Below are 23,101 nucleotides of genomic sequence, written 5' to 3'. Positions count from 1 at the left end.
ATAGAGAGATAAATATATATGGGAACTCATATTTAACCATACATATATATAATATAGTTTGCTTGGGTCTACAATCAACACTCTTGGTACCAATAGCCAGGAAATTAAGAGATGAATTGCACTGGGAAAGTCTGCTGTAAGAGACCTCTCAAATGTACTGAAGAGCAATGATGTCAGTCTGGAGACTGAAATGGATTGATTCAGTCACTGAGGTAATGGGGATAGGTGTGTTACTGCCCAGTAAGATTGGCAAGGGCTAGAGCAGGGTTTAGGGCTGTTGTACACAGGGTCCCGACTCATAACAACAAGAGATAGAGAGAAAGAGATATAGGAGAGAGAGAGAGAGAGAGAGAGAATCTATAAAATATATAATTATAAATTTAAAAAATATAAATATATATGAGAGATCTATTCATCTAGTGATAAGGAGATATACTGCCAACACAAACTCACACTGTTCAAATTCACCAGCTGCTCCAAAGGAGAAAAATTGGCAATGTCCTCTGGTATGATTTATAGTCTTTGAAAACTTACTGGAGAATCAGCTATGCAATAGCTCTGATTTGATGGCACATAACCACCACCACACATTCTATGTTATGTTACAATATATTATATATGTACACATTTGTCATAGAGTTGGTTCTGATGAATAGTGGAGCCTCTAGCATGTTTCTAAGGTGATAAATCACACAAAGAGACTGCCTTCATTCTCCTGTGGAGCAACTGGTTAGATTCATACCACCAGAGAAGGATGTGAGTTAAGCAGTACAACTCCCTATGGACCAAATCGCATACACACACACACAGAAAGAGAGAGAGAACTTGTACATAAAGGACCCTTCTAGAGTATGAAGGATTGAATCATGAGTCCCTTTGATTTTCCTCCATCAAGAGGCCAATCTTCCAAGTTATTCAGTCATCCCAGTATTACCAAGTAACATACAGTCTATAAGTTTCCACAGTTGTGTTTCATAATGATCATCTGAAGACTTGATCCTTAGACTCAAATGAGGTTTTATTTTCTGAATCTTAGTCTTCTGTTGCTTATATTAAAGGGTTCTCATTGCACCAGATTCCCTCCCCATTCTCTTAGTAAGCCTTAATTTGAATAACACCTCAATATCTTTGTGCTTTCCCCAGCCTTCTAAGAGATAATTAGAAAACGAATTAGAGCTACAGAGGCCTTATGAATCATTCTTTGGGGTGTGCTAAACGTATGCCTGAATGTTCACCAGGTTAACAGCACACCCCAGGCCTCCCTTTGCTAAAGCTACTTGCTTTCATCAGGAAGCTCATGTGGCCTCGTTGTTAAGGAGTTCCACCATCAACTCAAAGGTCAAGGTTTCAATGACAAGCTGCTCCATGGTAGAAAGCTAGGCAATCTCCCATATAATTTACAATTTCTGGGAACCTACTGCACTTAACTGAGTAAGCCAGTTCTAAATGGAAGGCAGGGAAGCTTATGTGGTTGATCTTCCTTATCTATGTGAATTCTGCTCAGTCTTCCAGGTTCAATTCTTCTTTGAATCCTTTCCCCATTTATCTCAGACCCAGCTGTTCTCTCTGGTCTGCTGCGAAAGTATCAGGAAGTACAGAGATTGTTAACATTCGTTTAATATTCATTGTGTCCGGGTTCCATGCTAAATGTGCTCCTCATTTAATTCTCATCTCTAATTCTCAGTAATATCTACGAGTTAAGTGCTCTTATTAACCACTCATTAATGAATGAGAAAGTTGATGATCAACTAGATGAAAGGAAGTGCTACTTTCACCCGCAAGAAATGAGAGAACCAGGATTTAAATTCAGATCCGCTAGAGGACACAACCTCAGTGCCCATCCGTTAATACAGGACATTGTGTGTAGATGTAAATTACTATAACATTTACTATGCAAATGACTCCCATAATTCGAGCAAGCTATCAAGAAGAGTTGGCCCAGTGACAGAGCTGTGCAGCAATCCCAAAGGTACGCAGTTTGAGGCCACTCACGGCTTGGTGGGAGAAAGATGGACAGCCTACTCTCGTGATTAACTGTCTCTGAAAATCCACTGGAGTGTCAGCTATGGGACTGTTCCAACTCTATGGCACACAACAACAACAGCATCAGCATCATCAGGAGGGCTTAGTCCCTGCGGAAGATTGTAATTTTCAGAAAAGTACAGAGTCATGGAAAGAATTTTCACAGAGGAAGATATTCAAATGGCAAACAGACACTTAAAGAAATGCTCCAAATCACTGGCAGCAAGAGAGATGCAAATCAAAACCACAACGAGGTACCATCTCACTCCAGTATCAGTGGCAAAGTTTTACAGGACCACAAGTAATAAAAGTTGGAGAGGATGTGGTGAGAAAGGAACTCTTTTACATTGTGGGTGGGGTTGTAAAATAGTACAACCATTCTGGTAGGCAGTTTGGCGCTTCCTCAAAAAGCTGAACATGAAAATTCCATATGACCCAGCTATTCCACTACTTGGAATATTCCCTGAGAATATTAGAACTGAGGCACAGACTGAGATCTGTACACCAATGTTCATAGCAGCATTATTCACCATCACAAGAACATGGCAACAGCCCAAATGTCCAATCACAAACCAATGGATTGATAAATTATGGTACATTCCCACAATGGAATGCTATGTAGCATGCAGGAGCAATAACTTTGTAAATTATTACCTAACTTGGGGGCGACTGGAGAGCATTACGCTGAGTGAATTAACTCAGTCTCACAAGGACCAATACTATGTAAAACCATTATTGTAGAATGAGTATAAGGATCCAGGAGGGGTGGGAGAGGCTGGAAGCAGAAGGATGTGGATGTGCAGGGGGAGGGAGGGATTAATCATTAGTTTATACAATTTGATGGGTGGGGATGTGAGTGAAAATGAAAGAATTTGTTTGAATTTGTATTCAAGTTTTGTAAATAAACTAGTTGTTGTTGTTATGTGCCGTCGAGTCGCTTGCGACTCATAGTGACCATATGTACAACATCCCTAAACTCTGCTCTGTCCTGTGCCAAATGCACTGTCTCTGATACACCTATCCTGATTAACCCAATCACTGAATCAATCCACCTCATAGGGGGTCTTCCCCTTCTGCACTGTCCCTCCACGCTACCATGCATGATGTCCCTCTCCAAAGACCTGTTCCTCCTTGCAACATGTCCAAAGTATGTTAGATGGAGCCTTAGAATCCTTGCCTCCAAGGAGCATCCCAGATGAATCTGTTTTCCTAGCAGTCCATGGTACTCTCAATACTCTTCTCCAGAACCACAGCTCAAAGGCATCAATTCTCCTTCTATCCTCCTTAGTCACTGTCTAGTGGGGGTGGGGTGGAGAAGAAAACTATGGAGTCAGAGAAATAGAGGTAGCCCTCAATGAGATGGACTGACATATTTATTACAACGATGGACTTCAGCACAAAAGAGGTTGTGAGGCTGCTGTATATTTCTTTATATTCTGTAAATCAAATAAAGCCGGCATCCAAAATCATTGCATATGGATCCATTGCTAGAAAATTGTTGTTAAAAAATACTTTCAAGTCAAAACCAACTCATAGCTGACCATCCAGCAGACTTTCAGAGGCTGTAAATCACACAGGAGGAGACTATCTATCTTTCTCCTGCAGAACAGCTGAGGGATTTTTTTTTTACTACGTGCCTTCAAGTTGAAAGTGCAACTTCTTGCAACCCTCTGTAACGGTCCATGGAAAGACCCAGAATTTGTCTCCAGAACAGATTATACCAAATGGTGTTTTTAGTCTTTAAGCCTCACTGGACATTTTCACTGACACACACACACACACACACACACACACACACACACGCACGCACACACTCTAAATCCCCTGTCCAAGTTTACACAGCCCTTTACAACTGTGTTCTGTATTTGGAGGTTAAAAGCACTGTTCACAAAGATTCCGCTCAGGAAACCTATTGTAAACTTGGCCCCACTGCTGTTCCGCCCACGGGTTCTGCCTCTTCCTCAGGACTCTGTGAGGGGTTAGGATTTAGTCCTCACTATTCACAGAATGCCAGGCTTCCATCCACCTTCACAGGTCAGAAATGTCTTCTTTCTTTAGAATCAAAGGCCATAATTTCTCTCTAATCTCTCAGCAATCCTAGAATAGTCTTCCAAGAGAGCTTTAGCCCCTGGGAAAGAAAAGCAAAGCAGACCTGGTGTCCACAGGACCTGCTGCTTCCACCATGGCCGAGCCTGACTGCGCTGGCTTCAGGATCGAATTGTAAAGGTCTTTACTTGATTCCATGAACCAGAAAATGCAAATTAACAGCATCTTGTGCTTAGCTAGCCAAAAGTGAACTGCTTGAGTAAACATTTTTTTCGAGAATTAACCTCTATTTTAAAACGGGGATATTTCATATCAAATCAACTACTACTTAGAATTTTTAAGCATTTCTCACATTTGGCTTCTGCCTGCCACACTTTCCAGATGACCAGAATTTCTGCCTTTCAATCCTGATGGTCATCAACTTATTCTTTTTGCTTTTTTCAACAATTTTCTTGTAATAGAGAAATAATTCTATTTCTAGCAAAATCTATGCTGTTAGCACAGCTGGACATCTATGAAAGTTGGCCCAAAAGGACTTTGCACTAGTTTCTTGGGCTCCCATAACAAAATGCCACCAATTTGGTAGCTTGTAAGAAAAGAACGTTCTTGTCTTGTAGTTTCAGAAGCCAGTCCTCTGCGCTCAGGGACTCAGCAGAACCCTGCCGCTGACACCCTAGGGGAACTATGTAGGGGACGACCCTTTCTTTGCTCCCAGATTTCCATAGCTCCAAGTATTCATTGGCTTGTAGATGCATTCTGACATCGACCTCCTTTCTCTGCCTCTTTGTATATTACCCCCTTTTACAAGGGCATCATTCCTATTTTATTAGAGCCAAACCTTCCCAAGTATGATATACTTTTAACTAATAATGATCTTTCTTTGAAGATCCTTTATCTAGTTCCAAATAAGATCATATCCAAAGGTATCAGGGGTCAAACAAACCAGAAAGCCCTCCCCATTGCCATCAAGTAGGAACCTACTTGATAGGTCCTAGTTGACCTTCCAGAGTGTTTTCAGACACTGTAAATGACATGGAAGGAGACGGCTCATCTTCTCCCATGAAGCACTTGCCGTATTTGAACCTCCTTCCTCTGGATTGGCAGTACAGCTCCTTACACACTTTCTTACCATGGGTTAGTGTTTCACTTATCTTTTTGGAATACTCAAATCAGTTCAGAAACACTTTCATGATTCAAGGTTCATAATTCAAAAGCAATTAGAGAAAACATTACTCACTTGCATTAATAACATTTCTGTGTTCTTCGTTTTTTATTAATTGTATTATTTTTACGTGTACCGTCAAATCGGATCTGACTGGTACAGGAGGAGATTGTCCCCTCCTTCTCCAGCAGAGCATCTGGTGGATTTGAACCGCGCACTTCTGGGATTGCAGTGCAGCGTCTTGCCACTAGGCCACCAGAGTTCCCTCATTTCTGTGTTCTTCAAACACAATCTAAATATGCATATTTTCAGAGACAACACTTTACATGCTTCACACAACAATGTCTTCTGTTTACTCTGTAGGCATCTCAGCCTGTACCTGCTGTGTTGGACCACTGGTGAACAGAAGAACACAGAAGGTTTAACACATAAAGCTGAGGTCTTAGTAATAATATTTTTTTCATATATAGAGTTTTCATTCTTGCTTAGATTTAAATTTTACAATATTCACTATGTCACATTTATGTATGTTTTCCTTTGTGTATAATATTCTTTGTTTAATTTTATTTTATTATTTTATGTGTGTGTACCATCAAATCAGATCTAACTGGTACAGAAGGAGATTGCCCTTCCTTCTCCAGCAGAGCATTTGGTGGATTTGAACCTCGTACCTCTGGAATTGCAGTGCAGCTTCTTGCCACTAGGCCACCAAAGCTTCCTTGTGTATAATATTCTTTTGTTTAGAAGCCTAAGTCTTCCACCCCAGAGTATCTCCTCCTCTCTGAGCTTAAAGCCCGAAATACTTCTCTGGTAAGGCTAACCTGGCAGGTCAAGTTAAGTGATGTCAGTCTAAGGCTTCTACTGACCTGCTTTAGCCTACACGGAAGATTCTGTTTGTACATTTCTACCTTATTAGTCATAATGAAAAATATTCTTAACGACTTGTTATACTCTTTGCTGGTGAATCAATATCCTGCATTAGTGCAATATTCCTTTTCAAATCTACGTTAATTTTTTTTCAACTGTGATTTGAGTAGATGTAACCAAGCATGTCATTTTTCATTCAATCATTAGATACATTTTGTTTCCAACAATAATGACCATACTCATGATATAGTCACACTGCTCTTACATCCTCCTCATAAGTTGCATTTCCTTTTACCCTTTGGCCGTACTTCTTTCTACCTTCTTGGCTTCTGTTTTGTTGTTTCTTGTTTTGTACCATCAAGTCGAATCTGACTCATGGCTGCCCATCCAGTGAGTTTTCAGAGGCAGTAAATCACATGGCAGTTGATTTCCCATCTTTATCTTGTGGGACAGCTGGTGGATTTGAACTGCATGCCTTCAGGTTGGCAGGGCAGGTCATTACCACTAGCCAGCAACACTTTATCCTTGGTTAAGTGCCCCTCTTTCAACCTTATATGATTGGTTATTTTAAGGCTATTCCTAGTCTCTATTGAAGTGGCAAAGGGCCCCGTTTTTTAGTCTCAAGGGTCCCACCTGACCTGTATCAGGTCTTTGAGTTTTGTTTCATATTTTTTCCCGTTCTACCCATGGTCTTCTACTGTGATTCTTTTGAGAACTGGGTAGCAATGACAATGGAGTAGTATCTAGTTCTGGTCTTAGTGTTGTAGAAGATGAGGCTCATAAGGCACTTTCATGTGTACACTTTTGCTTTTCTTCTCACCTCTTTGTTTCAGACTTGGGGAAGCCAATGGTTGTACCTTTGATGACTGTTCTCAAGCTGTTAAGATTCCAGCTACTATTCACCAGAAAAAGATGCTCAACATCGTCACCTGCACATTATTTTTTTTTTATTCCGAATTACTTTATAATGAATAGAAAACAAATCACTAATGAAATACATTTCATTATTAATCTAGTGATTTTGTGTTCAATACTTTTTGTGTCACAGTATGATATCAGAAGCCCTAAAAATGGCTTTTCTAGCCATTATGATAGCCCTGTTGTGGGTGAGGGACATGGCCTCCAGCTACTTTAAGTGCAGACACATACTCTTGCAAATCATCAACAGCTGTGGGACCAATGTAAGAGGTAAGGTAGAACTTTCTACACAGGGAAGTATCCTGATGATGGTGGTGGAAAAAGGGTGGAGACTGTGGCAATTCTGGGAAGAGACTGTGGGACTGCTTTGAAAAGACTGTGGCAAGGTGTGACCAGAGAAACCCTACATTTATTCTACAATTAAAGGTTTTGCTTGCCAGATGCTTGAAGAGAAAACTGACTTACAACTGCTCTGAGATATGATCTGCATGATTTAGAAAACCAGAGGCTTTTTTATGCATCTTTGCATCTGGACTGAACCCTAATTGTCACTATTGAGGAATTGTGCCTTGTTAATTTGATTTTGGATTGCTGGACTAAATCTGGACTTACATTGTGAGATAGTCTTTGCCTTCTCCACTTTCCAACCTATTTCCCTAATAAATCCCACAACTTTGAGTAAAGTCTGTGAGTAAACAATAAACTAATGGACCTAATGATTGGTAGGAAAAGGAGTATGTGGGGTGGCATGTCTGACTTTGTAGCTATTTTGATACTACAGATATTATTGAGGGGGACAGTTCCCCTTTATGAAACAGGTTGATGTCAGACTCAGCCACTCTCATGTTGTAACTGCTCCTTTTGCACACAGCTAAGAAAATAATATCTTTCAGTGGCAAGAACTATACCTTTTGGGTTATAGGATAATGTGTGTGCATGCATGTCCCATAAAAACTATAACCAACTTGAGTTCAAAGCACTTGAAAACTATTTGTTAATTGATCTAGTGATTAAAATACAGAATTTTGTTAACGCCATATTTACTTGTATAATTTCCCTGTCTTTTCTCATTATTTTTATAGGCATCTGGGTCCCAGTGTACTGATGCCTTCAAGAATAGCACTGTGGGGAGTTTCTGATCTTCTAAACAACAGTGACTTTAATAAAGTACTGCAGCAACCAGTGGCAATGTTAATTAGAATTGAGATCTCTTGACACATTTGCTTTACTTCAGCAATTCCTCCATTCCTCAAAAGAGCTGTTGATAACAACCATTTCAAGGGGCTGAACTACTGTTGGTGAAGCAGTAGTCTGTGACTGATGGAAGTGTGTATGTGTTTTGTGTGTGTGTGTGTGTGAGAGAGAGAGAGAGAGAGAGAGAAAGGAATAGAAATAGAGTAAGTAGAAAAATAGCAGTGAAGAGAGCAGAGGGGAGAAAATGACTACTGCAAAGGTAATAGAAAAAGAGAGGTAGACAGGTAGAAATTTCTTTAAGAGTTGGGTATGAAGCTGAGTACTTCTGTTGGTTATAAAAAGGTATGCTAATGTTACAACCCTGATGCTTCTGGTATGGTCAAAAGAGTGATGGTAGTTTAGGGGCCAAGTGGCAAAGAAACAATAAAAATAAACAAGAGCATGAAAGAGAACAGTAACTATTGATGAATTCTCCTTTATTTTCAAAGTGTCCTTCAATGTGTTTGCCTGTTCAAGACAAAACTCTGGGTATAGAGTGCTGCTTATGGACTGCTAACTTAATGGTCAGCAATTCAAATTCATCAGTTTTTCAGTGGGAAAAAGAAGGGTAGTGTCCTTCAAAAAGCTTAAAAGTTTAGAAGCCACATGGAAATTTGCTACCAGCTGGAACTGACTCAGTGTCAGTGATTTTTGCTTCTGTGGACAAAATCTCTCACTGAAGAATATTCCAAGGTTATTTATACTGTGTGTAGTATGCTTAAGAGACTGAAAGTAAGTGAATTTTAAGTAGTATATTTTATACAATTTGTTAGTGGAACTACAACATTTATCAGTGTAGAATTAATACATGTAAGATTGTTTCTTTTTAATAATTTAAACTATCAACCTGGCAAATATTTTTTTTCTCTTGGTTTTCTCTCTCATAACCAGTAGTAAGGTAGACTTGGTAGATGTAAAACTAGTAAAAAGGTAGACTTGGTAGCTGTAAGTAGTGTAATATATTTGAGAGGCATGAATGTCTTCTAATGTTTCAAGTAATATAGTAACAATTTTTTGAGTGTATATGTAAATACTTTTTGTACATAGGGTCGCTATGAGTTGCAAGCGACTGGACAGCACATAACAACAACATGTAAATATTTGCATTATTACAAAATACATACTAAGTTGCAGTGACATTATATATGTGACTTTGTATTTGTACTATATTTCTCAATTGTTTTAATTTGGGTATGAAAGTTTCACACTAAAAAAATGTAACAAGGATAATTTTTCTTTCACCTTCATCGACTTTCTTCAAAATGGACTATATAAAAAAATATTGATGTAATTTCTTCTTATTAGTAAATAATTTACTGCCTCACAATAACGGTATCCAAGAACAGATATTAGGTGCTGTAAACCAGGAGACCTACTATAAGCATTTGCAGGGAGAAAGTGAGAAAAAATTCTTTTCATATTTTTCGAACATGTATGTCAAGTGTGCTTATCAAAAATTTAACCACAGACCCCTCTAACTGTTTTACTCTCATTTTCCCCACAAGCTCTTTTTCTCTTGCCCACATTTTGAAATGCTTCAACTCTTCAGGGTCCTGTCCTCAGTTCCTTCGCATGTTAGTTTCCTGCTTTCTCTACTTAGATCCTTTGGTCTTAAGCTTTAACCATTCTGAAGGTCTCTAAGTGTCTAATCCACTAAACCTCTCAAGCTCTAGTCCTATAATTACAACTGTCTCCTGGTCTCTCAGTTGAATATCTCAGAGCCCTTGTAAGTTAATATAGGCAAAATTACATCCTGACTTTCCCTTATAAATCTTGCTCCATAGATTGTAACGCTGATCTCTTAGTTTTTCACCTCCCAATAACTCAAGCTAAAAGCCTTAAAGTCCTTATATTTCATGATTAGAACTGAAATACATTCGTCATTTCTTAAACAACCAGTTTTTGTTATGTCATAGAAACCAATACTTTATCAGTGAGAAACAGAGCTAGCAATTCTCCTCCCAGGTGTATAACTTAGAGAAATAAAAGCTATGGTATAAATAGATAAATTCACACCCATGATTATATTAGGAAAAAAGGTGTGGACATTAATGCATCCATCAAAACGTGTGCCTCTGTGGATGAATAGATAAGCAAACTGTAGTGAATACATACAGTGGAATACTACACAAAGAGAATAATGATGACTCAGTGCAACATCTCACTACATAGGAGGATCGAGAGGATATTAATTTAGTAAAAAGTCAATTCCAAATGTACAAATATTTTATGAGACGTTCAGAAAGCTGAAACAGGATCCATACACAAAGATCAACTCAAGGTAGATCAGAGACCTACAGGTATAGCCCCAAATAATACATATCATAAAAGATGGAATGAAATCAAACTCTGAAGCCCCTAGTCTATGGTTTAAATAGGCTGGCAAATACAGCCAGAAGTGCACAACCAGGAGAGGACAGCCTTGATGAAGGAGATCTTCTAAAGATTAAGTCCTTGTGTGCATCAGAAACTTTTCCCACATTCTATACTAACAGTCTTAATCAGTATTTGTCCTTATGGGACTGAGTTAATTCACTTAGCATAATGCCCTCCAGGGGAGAGGATAGCAGAGGGGGGAGGATAGATGGGTGGGGTGTGCTTAATCCTAGGGTTACACAGTTTGATGGGTGGAGGGAGGTAGGGTTAAAGGAAAGGAGAAAGATACAATGTAAAAAACAATGTGTAGAAACTTTAAGTAAACCAGTATAAAATAAAAAAAAAAAATGTTATTTTAAAAAAAACAAAACAAAACAAAACCCAAACAACTTTTTCCAGTAGGGTAGAAAGAAAACCTACTGACTGGAAAAAAAATATATGACATCTCAGATAAGGGCCTCATAACGACAGTTTACAGAATACTACAGGGCCTCCACAAGGAAAAGACTGATAACCCAAATCGCAAAGTTGGCAAAAGACACGGAAAGACTTTTCACAAAGGAAAAAGTTCAGATGGCCAACAGACACATGAAGAAATGCTCAAAATCACTGGCAATCAGAGAGATTCAAATCAAAACAACAATGAACTATCATCTCACCAAGATAGCAAGCAATAAATGTTGGAGAGGATTTGGAGAGATTGGAACTCTTATACACTGTTAGTGGGATTGTAAAATGGCACAACCAGTCTGGAAGACAGTTTGGAATTTCCTCAAAAATCTTTGCATAGAAATGCCATATGACCCAGCTATTCCACTACTAGGAATATACCTCAAGGAAAATAGAACTGAGGCACAGAGATATGTACACCACTGTTCACAGCAACATTATTCACCATCACAAGAACATGGAAACATCCCAGATGTCCATCAACAAATGAATGAATTGAGACATTGTGGTACGTTCATACAATGGAATACTATGCAGCACTCAGGAGCAACGATTTAGTAAAATATTACATGAAAATGATGAGAAAGTGTTATGTTGAGTAAATTAACTCAGCTTTGTAAGGAAAAATGCTGCATAAAACCTTATTGTAAAACCAAAAGGATAACTAGTAAGATGTGGATAAAAGTCCAAAGGAGGAAGGCGGTAGGGGAAAGGGAGTGAGAGGGGTCATTGACAGAGTTACAAAGCTTGGTGGATGGAGGAACAGGGTGGTGAATTAGGATAGATCTAGTAGAGACCTGAAAAGATGGGATTATAGTGGGTATCAATCAATGATGATTAATTTTATAAAACACTGTGTCTGGGCATGAACACATGAAACACCATGGGAAATACAACGTGAAGTGTGTGAAATACAATGTGAATGAATGCAACACAATGCATACAAATTTTGTATGCAAATAAATATAAAATTTTTTTTAAATCAAGCATAGGTTTACATACAGAAAGAAATGTTCTTTGATGGTTGTTAAGGAGGTGATAGAAAGAGAATCATCCACTAGATAATGTTCAGATGTTAACTCTGCTGCAGCAAACAGCATACGACAACATGAGGAAGTCAGGGCAATGTGATCTGAGCAATGGAAGACAATGAGAGGCACACAGAATAAAGGACAACCACAGCTAGTGCTGAAACATGCATTTTTATGCAACAATAGTGATAACGAAGAGTAATTTATGATCTTAAACAGATAAATACATATACTAAATAGATAAGTCATAGATGAATATACCTGTAAGCATTTAAATATTGCTAGAATTACAATCAGTGTCTAGGGACAATTTGCATATTAATTGTTGATTGAAAAGCTAATATTCTGTTTAAGCTTTAACCTAAATCACAATAAAAGAATGGCATTCACTTCCTAAACAACATACCTCTTGAAACTATAAACTTTTATAAATTATGATAGTTATAGAAAGGCTTCAGGCCTTTTGTTCATAGGGTCGTTATGAGTCGTGCTTGACTCGATGGCAATAAATAACAAAAACAATAAAAACCAAGAGTAGGTGCAATGTTCTTTGGAAGTGGCTTCCCCTCACAAATACATTTTTTTGCCTTTCTTTCTTTTTTATAGACAAAATATATATAGAGATACCATGTATTCAGCACCTACAGTGATATAATAGTTTCCTATTCACTTAAATTTAAGATAAATTGTCACATTGTTCCTCTCCAGATTCAGATCCATACTATTCAATGGGCTTTCCATGTTGTTGGTTGGGTCGACCCTTGACTCATAGGGACCCCAGGTACAATAGAAAGAAAGTCTATCAGGTCCTGTTCTTTCCCTAGGATCAAGACTCACAGGGTTTTATTTGCTAATTTCCCAAAGGAGATCTGCACATCTTTCCTTCTGACCTATTAAGTTTGAAAGAGCCAGTGAAGCCTGGTCAATGTCATGGCAGCAGATAAACTCCAGTGACAGAGAAGTAGTAGTGACCTTGGTGGGCAGTGTACCGTCCAAGAATCCAAACCAGATCTTCCTGAACAGCAAGACTTCTACCACTGACTCAGACAAGACCCAACCCCCACGGAGCTTCACCCCAAAGATTTACATGACAGACTGTGCCCGGGAAATGATTGCTCTCTCTCTGCCTGGGTACTGCTTCAGAAAAATTGCTTTACCAGGTAGAGGAATCATTCATTTTAAAACCAGGTAAACGGTTTCTGAGAGGAATAATAGCATTGAAAAGAACATTAAAGGACTATTCGTTTTCTTCCGCATGCTAACACTTTGAAGAAACAGAGACCTGAAAATGACAGAAGCTGTATTAATTGTATGTTGTTTATTTCCACCGATAGCTCTCTGTGACCCCAGCATGTAGATTATTTGGTTTAAGGAAACACACTGTTTTGTTTTGTTTTTTTTTAAATAAGGCTTACAAGTATTTGCCTATTATTAATCTTAAAAAACGTGCAGGTTTAAATTTCATCTTTCCTTTAGCTTGTTATCATTGATATTGTTATGGGTCATCGAGTAGGACTCGCAGGGATGCTATGAATAGCGAACCTGACTTGGTCGTCTCCCGTGCCATCCTCACCATCTCCAACACACTCGAGTCCACTGCTGAAGTCACCACATCAATCCCACTCATTGGAGGTCTTCCTCTCCTTCACTGACTCATCTTTGTAAGCACGATGTTCCATGCTGTTCACGATGTGCAAGGTACAGCATCACCTAACTGCATGTCCAAAGTATGAAGGAGGAACTCTGTCATCCTTGTCACCAAGGACCATTCTGGATGCACCCTCTCCAAGACATAGCTGTTTGTTCTTTGGGCTGTCCATGGGGTAGTCAGTGCTCTTCTCCAGCACCACAAGTTAAGGCATCAACTCTTCCACCATCCTTACTCATTGTCCAGCTCTCTGGTGTGTAACAGGTGATTGAGAAGACCATGGCCGACACCAAGTGCACCTTAGTCTGTAAACTGGCACAACTGCTCTTCACCATTTTCGAGAAGTCTCTGACAGCAGACTTGTCCAATGCACGGGAATTTCATATCAGGCCCAATGGCAAGTTACTGTACTGAGTTGTAGCACCAAATACCTTTCATCTACTTCCTTTACTGCCATTGATGAGCTCTGTGCTTTTGTTTCTTTTCTTCTCAGTTGCCTAAAATATTTTCTGAAGCAAAGAAGGCGTGAGTTCTAAATCACTAGGCCACCGGAGCTCCTTAAATATATTCAAATCAGTAAATAAAAATGGTTGTTGTTGGCTGATGAGTATTGTAGAGGTGAAACCAACCCATAGCAGACCCTCCAGTGGGTTTTCAGAGGCAGTTAATCACACGGAGGAGATTGCCCATCCTTCTCCCATGGAACAGCTGGTGACATCGAACTGTGTGCCTTTGGGATTGCAGCTCCGCTTCTTGCCACTAGGCCACCAGAGCTCCCTAATTAAATTAAAATGACTTTAGAGAAAGTCTGTAAATGTTTTTGGAGAAATTTACTGGATACTTTCAGGCCATCATGGCTGTCACATCACACAGCCCCAAGAAATGCCAAGTGTTTATCTTCTAAATCACATCATCTCCACGTAGCGGTACAAAAAAATTGTCCCAATTCTTAGCACCTACAGGCAACACTATTTATACTGTCTCTGTGTGTAGAGGGAAGTCTTTGGGTGATACAAACTATTAATATCTTAACTCAAAAATTGGAAGTTCAAATCCAAGCAGGTGATGATCAATACTCCAGACTAAGCATGGCAGACTAAAGATGATAGAAGAATCGATGCCTTTGAGTTGGAGTGCTGGAGAAGAATGCTGGATAACCAATGGACTGTCAAAGGAATAAACAGTTCTGTGCTGAAAAAGCTACACCAGGGTCTCCTTGGAAGCAAGGACGGTGAATCTTTGTCTCACGTACATTGGGCCTTTTTTTAGGAAGGGCCATTCCTTGGTGAAGACATCAAGCTTGGAAAGGTTGGAAACATTGGCAAAGGGAGGAAGACCCTCAATGCAATGAATTGGAAAAGCAGCTGTAACAAAGAGCTGAATGAAGTAAGTAAAAATTGATGAGGATGGAACAGGATAGGACGGGCTTCAGATCAATTGCTAATAAGGTCGCTATGGGTTGTAGCTGACTCCATGGTGGTGGTGTTATGTGCTGTTGAGTTGCCTGTGACTCATAGCGACCTCATATACAACAGCCCTAAACCCAGGCCTATCCTGTGCCAATCTCACTGTCTCTGACACACCTATCCCCATTACCCCAGTGACGGAATCAATCCATTTCAACCAGGGTCTTCCCCTCCTGTGCTATCCCTCTACTCTCCCAAGCATGACGTCCCTCTCCAAGGACTGGTCCCTCCTTGCAACATGTCCAAAGTATGTTAGACGGAGCCTCAGAATCTTTGACTCCATGGAACATAACAATAACAACAATACTACTTCTGAGAAAGACCCTCAATGAGATGGATTGGCACAGTCACTGTAACAGTTATCTTGAGCATGGTGGAGGTCATAAGGATGGTAAATTACAGGGCAATGTTTCAATCTGTTGTTCAGGTTCTCTATGAGTCATAGTCGACCTGACAACACTCAACAACAATACTTATGAAATATCAGTCACTGAAAGTGCTGTTGGAGCGTAGTTACACTCTTGTATACACAGGATCAACATGCGTGGAAACAATTCGAGAACATTTTGTACTGTTTGCTTGACTTGGGTTTTATTTCGGCCATAAATAGTGTGGCCAGAGTCACTGTAGCTTTGATCTTCTAACTTTCAATTGGAGAAGGCATTATGCAGGGAAAGGTGGAAGGTCAGAGAAAGAGAAGAAGACTCAAGAGGATGGGTTGATGCAGTGACTGCAACAATGGTCTTAGAATCTTGAGGATGGTGCAGGATAGAGCAGTGTTCAGACCTCAGGTTCACAGCATTACTATGAGTCAAAGGTCAGAGACACCCAACAACAACAACAACTTACAATTGCTTGAAAGCAGTTCACAAAGACCTCAGTAATTAAAGTCTGGGAGAACAGCATGGCTCTTACCTGAACTGTGGTTTCCTGCCAGCAAGGTGGGACTCACGGAGGATCTTCCAAGTCTGCTGGTCACCACGGGTGGCCCAGGTGTTCCGTCCCATTCCTGAGCTTTGCCAGGCTCTCTGGAGGAAGAGGCTCCATGATGCCCTCTCTCTTTGCTGTCCGGCTTTGGTATTGGCTCCGTGCTGTGGCTTCGAACTTTGAGCTCGTCTGTTGATTCTATAAATTATCCAGAAAGAAAAAAAAAGTTCCATTAAACAAATGTAGGGGAGTGAACTTGTGGGGAGGGACTGTATAACAACGAAGGGATTTTTCTCTTTTACTTTTCAAAGAGAAGAGTGAACTGGGAGGGCAGGGCAGGGGGAAAAGCAGAACAGTGAATGAATGGAAATCCAAAGTCTCTGTAAATTTTCATTAAAACTTATAATAATAATAAAAGAAACATTAAAAAAATATAAGGTTCTTCTCAAATTCCTTATTAAAAATTAGATAATAATTCCCTAAAATGCTTTCAGTTTATTTTTGAAAATTAAACTTGCATTTTATTATTGTACAATTTAAATATGAAAGGGATTTAGATTGCAAGAAGCTTTTTTAAAAAATACATGTATCTTCCTTTCACTGTGAAATAAAGTTTGTTTGCAAATAAAGAACTATGAGACGTCTCAGGTCTTCTGTCAGTCCTCTTGTGCTCACCATCAAGGACATTTGTGAAAAACTAGTTTAACACCCACTCTCCTTACTTTCTCATCTGTCATTGGTGCTTCAACCCAACCCACTCACATCACAGGAAGTGCACTGCACAAGAATCAAACCTGGGTCTTCTTCCTGGAAAGCGGGAACACCACCACTGGCCCAACAACGCATGAGAAGACTTCACCGCCCAAGGTTTGCATGACTTGTTAAATCTTGGAAAGCTATCACTTTGCTTCAGCCTGACAATTCAACTAAAACAATCCTTGCTAAGATCACTTAGGTGACAAGTCTGGAAGATACTTTTCCCCAGCTCTTTTGACATTCATTATTCTTATTTATGTCTCTAATTCTCTTAATTTACTAAATAGGCTACCTTTTTTGTACTGTGTTCTGTTTCGGGTGGTATCTCTATGTTTTTATACTTGTCTTCCTTTCTCTTCCTCAACTCACTGTTCTTTATAATACTCTTTCTATTCATTGCTGCATTGTACACAATAGCAAAGAGATGGAAGAAACCCAAGACCCCATCAAAAAATGAATGGATAGAAAAACTATGGTACATTCACACAATGGAATACTACATAGCACTGAAAAACACGGAACTGATAAAATATTACCCAACATAAGTGACCCCGGAAAACATCCTGCTGAGTGAAATATCTCATTACAAAAGGACAAAGACTGCATAGCACACTGTTATAAAACAAGACTGACATAGGATGGGAGGAAACTAAGAAAAGAGGATCAATAATGAACATTGCATTGGAAGATAAAGGAAAGAACTGCTTAAAAGAAATATATGATTAGGCATTATTTGTATGTCAACAACCCAGAATAAGAGATGCATAGCAAAGTGGACTGGGGAAGCAGGGAGGAGAGGGAGAAAATTATGCAAAAATGCATGATTTTTTTTAAGTAAAATGGGGGAGGTAGGGAGGAAAATGTGCAACAATGGATGAATGAAAATCCAACTTTTCTGTAAATTTTCATGGAGGCTGAGTGACGGGGCAGGTGAAAGCTGACAATGCTTTGATAACATATTGACTGGAGCAGCTGACTAGTTTAGTTGGGGAAAAAAACACACCCAGACACTAATAACTTTCAAGGAACTCTGGTGGCCTGCTGGGTAAGGAGTGTTGCTGCCAGCCCAAAGGCAGGTGGTTCAAATCCACCACTGCTTTGAGAGAGAAAGAGGGGAAGTGTCCTCCACGCGATTTACAACTTCTGGGACCCACTGGAGGGCCAACTGTGGGCTGGTTCCACATAAATGACAATGATTTTGAGCTTTTTAAATAATGGAAAAGGGCAAGAGGTAGTTCAGAGGATCTGCATTTTGGGAAATTATTTAGGTTCAAGTGGTTCTCAAGTTTGAGCAGTGTGATGATGCGTAGCCCACACTTAGTCTATTACCTGAGCTTCGGGGATAGACAGAACCATGCCTCACACAGTGTGAAGTAGTAGTCGTGGACAAATCCAAGCAATCTCACCGTCCTGGCCCTGGCCGAGGACTCACATCACTGGGCACCAGATTTTTCCTCTCAGAGACTCATTTTTCTTAACTTTACACCAGAGATAATGCCAATCCTGCCTAACTTTCCAGATTTTATTCAAAGTATCCAATAATATTCTGTATTTTCACGTATTTTTGAAAAGTAACACTTCCTACACAAATAAAATGCAATATTAATTTAAATGCAGTTTAGTCATTGGCCCTTTAAATATGTTGGATATTTCTGCATTTAAGCTAAATAATTGCAATAGTCCCCTGGAACCCTAAAATGATAGGTGATTGCATAAACACAGGTCATAAATAGATACAGAGACAGATGTAGGTCGCCATGATGATGGTACTTGCTCTAGAGTGGGAATCAACCCCATAGTAGACGCTCCAGCAGGTTTTCCAAGGCAGTTAGTCACACAGGTGGAGACTGCTCACCCTTCTCTTGCCTCTGGTGCATTTGAACTGTGTGACTTTGGGCTTACAGTGCAGCTTCTTGCCATTAGGCCATCAGAGCGGATAAAGGAAGCACTCCAAGAGCTAATTTAAGATTTAGAGGAGAACTTGGCATGGAATAGATGGGTCATTAGGCTCTGAAGCTATGACATTTGGAGAGCATATCGACTTTTTTAAAAAAAACTGAATAAATACTTTCAAAGTTACCTGTGATGTTCTTTTCTGATGCCAATGTTTTTTTTTTATTTATTGACTGACAGCTCTGAAAAGGAAGAGTTTGTTGAAATGTGTGACAGTAATTCTTAAACTAAAATGTATCACTTTAAAGAATATTATGCTTATGAGACCCTTAGCTGAAGAGTTGTTGCCAAGTGTTTTGTGGGTTTTTTACTCCCAGATCTATAGGTTTTCTTTTTAATCTACTGGGGAAAGTTGGGTTTTTGTTTGTTTGCTTATAAGTTAAGTTATATTTAGATTTCTTTTCAGTTACTTTGCCATGAATGACCTCAAGATTCTACAGGAAAGTAACTATCTCTTCATTCCCAAGAATGGTGAAGGCATCTGAGACTCCTCCCTTAAACACACAAATAGTCTGTTCATACTCCTGTAATAATTTGGTTAGTTGTTGTTGTTGTTGTTGTTGTTAAATTTTCCTTTTTATTCAGTGAAAGAGTATTTCAACTTGTAGTCCAAGTTGTCATCACCAAAAGTATTTTAATTTTTTTAAAATTTTATACTGGTTTATTTACAAATTTAGAATATATGTATTTTCACACCACATCTTTCCCATTTCCTTCTCCTCCCCATCCATCAAATTGAATAACCCTATGATTAACCCCCCATCTTCACCCCTCTGCTTCTACCCTTCGCTGTCCTGGGATATTCATGCTTATTCTCCAATAATGGTTTTATACCGATTTTGTCCTTATGGGACTGAGTTCATTCAGTGTATAGTGCTGTCCATTTCCTCCCAAGTTAGGTAATAACTGACAGAATCATTGCTCCTGCATGCTGGATACTTGCGAATGTACCAAATTTCTCAATCCATTCAATTGTGGGTGGACATCTGCCTGTTTTCCTGTTCTTGCAAAGGTGAATAACACTGCTATGAACGTCGGTGCACAGACCTTCATGTGTGACTCAGTTCTGAACCTCCACAAGAAAAAGGACTAATAACTCAATCACAAAAAAGGAAAGGGGAATAGAAAAAGACTCTTCACAAAGAAGGACAACTGGATGGTCAAGAATACACGAGAAAATGTTCAAATTCATGAGCAATCACAGGGATGCAAATCAAAACCGCAATGAGATACCACCTCATCCCAGCAGCAGCAGCAAAGCTCAACAAAATGACAAACAATAATTGTCGGAGAGGATGTGGACAGATTGGAACTCTTATGCACTGCTGGTGGGATTGTAGAGTGGTACAACTATTATGGAAGACAGTTTGGTGTTTGCTAATAGAACTCCCATATGATCCAATTATTCTACTGATAGGAATATATCACAAGGAAATCAGAACTGAGACACAAATGGACGTCTGTACACATATATATGTTCATAGAAGTGTTAGCCACAAACAACAGAGAAATAGAAGCAGCCCAAATGCCCATCAATACTATGTAGCACTGAGGAACACTAATTTCATAAAATACTATATGGCCTGAGAGAGACTAGAGAAATAAAATAAAATGTGAAATAAAATACCTCTGTGACATCAGGACAATTACTACATGAGGCCACTACTGTGAAAGTAGGAGAATAACTGAGTAAGTTAAGTTATGGATAAATGTTCAAAAGGGTAAGGAAAGACGGCAGAAAAAAGGGAAAGGGGTGAAAGGACTGGTAGAGAAGAGGTCAGTGGGTGGAGATAGTGTAAAGCAATGGCAAAGGTCCAATGGAGGCTTGAAAAGATCGGGTGATAACAGGCATAGCTGTTATTGCTGTTATGTGCCATCGAGTCATAGACAACTCATAGCGACCCTATGAATGAAAGATCTGAACACTTGTATAACTTTCATTGTTTCTCCAAGTTCATAGAGTTTCCAGAGGCAAGTTATTTTGGAAGTGGATGCCACTCCTGCTTCCAAACTTGCTTTAATTGAGGAGCTCCACCAAACACTGTTCACCATGGGTAACCATCATCACATTTGACACATCAGTGTCACAGTGTTTAGCATCACAGCACCCACGAGTTACCTCTGTACAGCAAATTGATAGACCAGTGCTATACCACTTAGAAGAATGTTTGACCAAAAACAATTAAAACCAGGCCTAAGGGCTGCAGATGCTAATTATATAAAAGAAAATGTATATGAACAATTATCTAAAACACAAAGTGCTTGTACAAAATACAATATATATGAATGATTATATGCAAACCAATGAAATGTTTTTAAAAAATTTTACTTCTATTTTATTTTCTTCTAAGTGGGACTTCAACTTACAAACAGGACCATTTAAAAATCTGATATGTTTCTGATGTTGTTAGTGGCAAATGTGCTATCAAGGACTTATTTAAATTGTTACAGAGGTAGGATACCAGCTTAAAGACTAAGGTGCAACTGATGAAAATCATGGTATTTTTTAAATCTTATTGGGGTGTGTGTGTGTGTGTGGTCAAATCAGATCTGACTGGTACAGGAGGAGATTGCCCCTCCTTCTCCAGCAGAGCATCTAGTGGATTCGAACCGCATACCTCTGGGATCGCAGTGCAGCTTCTTGCTATTAGGTCACCAGGCCTCCCTAGCCATGGTATTTTTAATTGCTCCATATGACTGTCAGAGTTGACACATGGACAAGAAATACCAAAGGGGTACTGTTGTTGTTGTTGTTGCGTGCTGTTGTGTCAGAACCAACCTATAGCTCCCCTTCTAATTGATTGTCAGAGGCAGTAAATCACATAGGAGGAGAATGTCTGTCCTTCATCTGCAGAGCAGTTAGTGGATTTGAACTGTGTGCCTTTGGGATTTCAGTGCACCTTCTTGCCACTAAGCCAACAGGGCTCCCTGTAAAGGTATTGATGTCTTTGAATTGTGGTGTGGGTGAAGAATATTGAATATATCATGGACTGTCAAAGAATAAACAAATTTGTGTTAACTTAAAGGAGTACTCCTTGGAGGTATCGCTGATGACATTTCATCTCATATAAAGTAGGCAAATTACCATAAGGGACCAGTCCCTGGAAAAGGACAGTGTATTTGAAAAATTAGAGGACCAGCAAAGGAGAGAAAGATCTTCAACAAGATGGAGTGAAGTAGTGAAACAATGGCCTGGTTGTTGTGTACCATAGAGTTGGAACTCACCCACAGCTGACCCCCCCCCCCCAGTAGGTTTTAAGAGACAGTTAATTGTACCAGAGGAGACTGCCCATCCTTCTCCATGGAGCAGCTGGTGGCCTTGAACCGCATAGCACCTGCATTGCACTGTAGCCTCTTGCCACTAGGCCACCAGAGCTCAACGGTGGCCTTAGACACAGCAAATACAGTGAAGACGCTGCAAGATTGGGCAGGGTTTAATTTTGTTGTACATACGGTTGCTCTGCGTACACACCAAATCAATGTCACCTAACAACAACAACAACAACATATCTATATCTATATCTTTCTTTCTATCCATACCTGTATCTTTATCTGTCTTGTTTATTGGGTGCAGTCCACTTGACTCCGCCTCCCAGGGTCCCTGTGTACAGTGGCAGGAAACAAAGACTGATCCTGAACCAAGCTCACAATCTCTGCTGTGCATTAGCCCATGGTTGCAACCAGTGTGTCAAATGTTAAAGGGAGAGTACGGTCCACCTTCCTCTGGTTGAACAGCTGTTGGATTAGATCTGCCAGGGACACATGGGGTTTTGGTCAGCAGCACAGTATCCTATGAATCACCCCCCACAGAACTCTTCCGTATTGTGATTCATAACTGACCCGCCAATGAGCTTTCAGAGGCCTGGGAGGAGATTGTCCATCTTTCTTCATAGAACAGGTGAAGGGTTCGAGCCACATACCTTCAGACTGACACCACAGCTCTTTACCATTAGGCCACCAGAGCTCAATTACAATCCATCAATAGGGATCTCTGTTGGCTGAACCATACCCAAAGGTGACTTGTTCAAATCCAATGTTCTTTGGGAGAAAAGATTGGCAGTCTCCTCTAATGCAATTTACAGCCTCTGGAAGCCTGCTGCATGGTCAGCTATGAATCAAAGGCACATAACAACAGTCATTATCATCCATTACCACCCACCAAGTTTAATTCTTATTTATCACATACACACAAAATCCTCTCCTACTAAAAATTCAAACTAACCAGAGAGAGAATCCTCAAACCGAA

At 39.7% G+C, this 23,101-nt stretch overlaps 1 protein-coding gene across 1 annotated transcript in view; it reads right to left on the bottom strand.

Annotated features, from left to right (window-relative positions):
* The window catches only part of NYAP2 (neuronal tyrosine-phosphorylated phosphoinositide-3-kinase adaptor 2), a 327,341-nt gene that overhangs the window by 28,433 nt on the left and 275,807 nt on the right, over window positions 1-23,101 (bottom strand). Inside the window, exon 5 of the mRNA XM_006890286.1 lies at window positions 16,135-16,344. Within this exon, the coding sequence (XP_006890348.1) occupies window positions 16,135-16,344 (210 nt within the window). The remainder of the gene's footprint in view (window positions 1-16,134; window positions 16,345-23,101) is intronic.

Source organism: Elephantulus edwardii, unplaced genomic scaffold, assembly GCF_000299155.1.
Source record: "Elephantulus edwardii isolate Elephantulus edwardi_28Jun2011 unplaced genomic scaffold, EleEdw1.0 scaffold00087, whole genome shotgun sequence".
Classification (NCBI taxonomy): Eukaryota; Metazoa; Chordata; class Mammalia; order Macroscelidea; family Macroscelididae; genus Elephantulus; species Elephantulus edwardii.
Note: the sequence above shows the minus strand (reverse complement) of the source record. Positions and strands in the feature narration are given on the sequence as shown.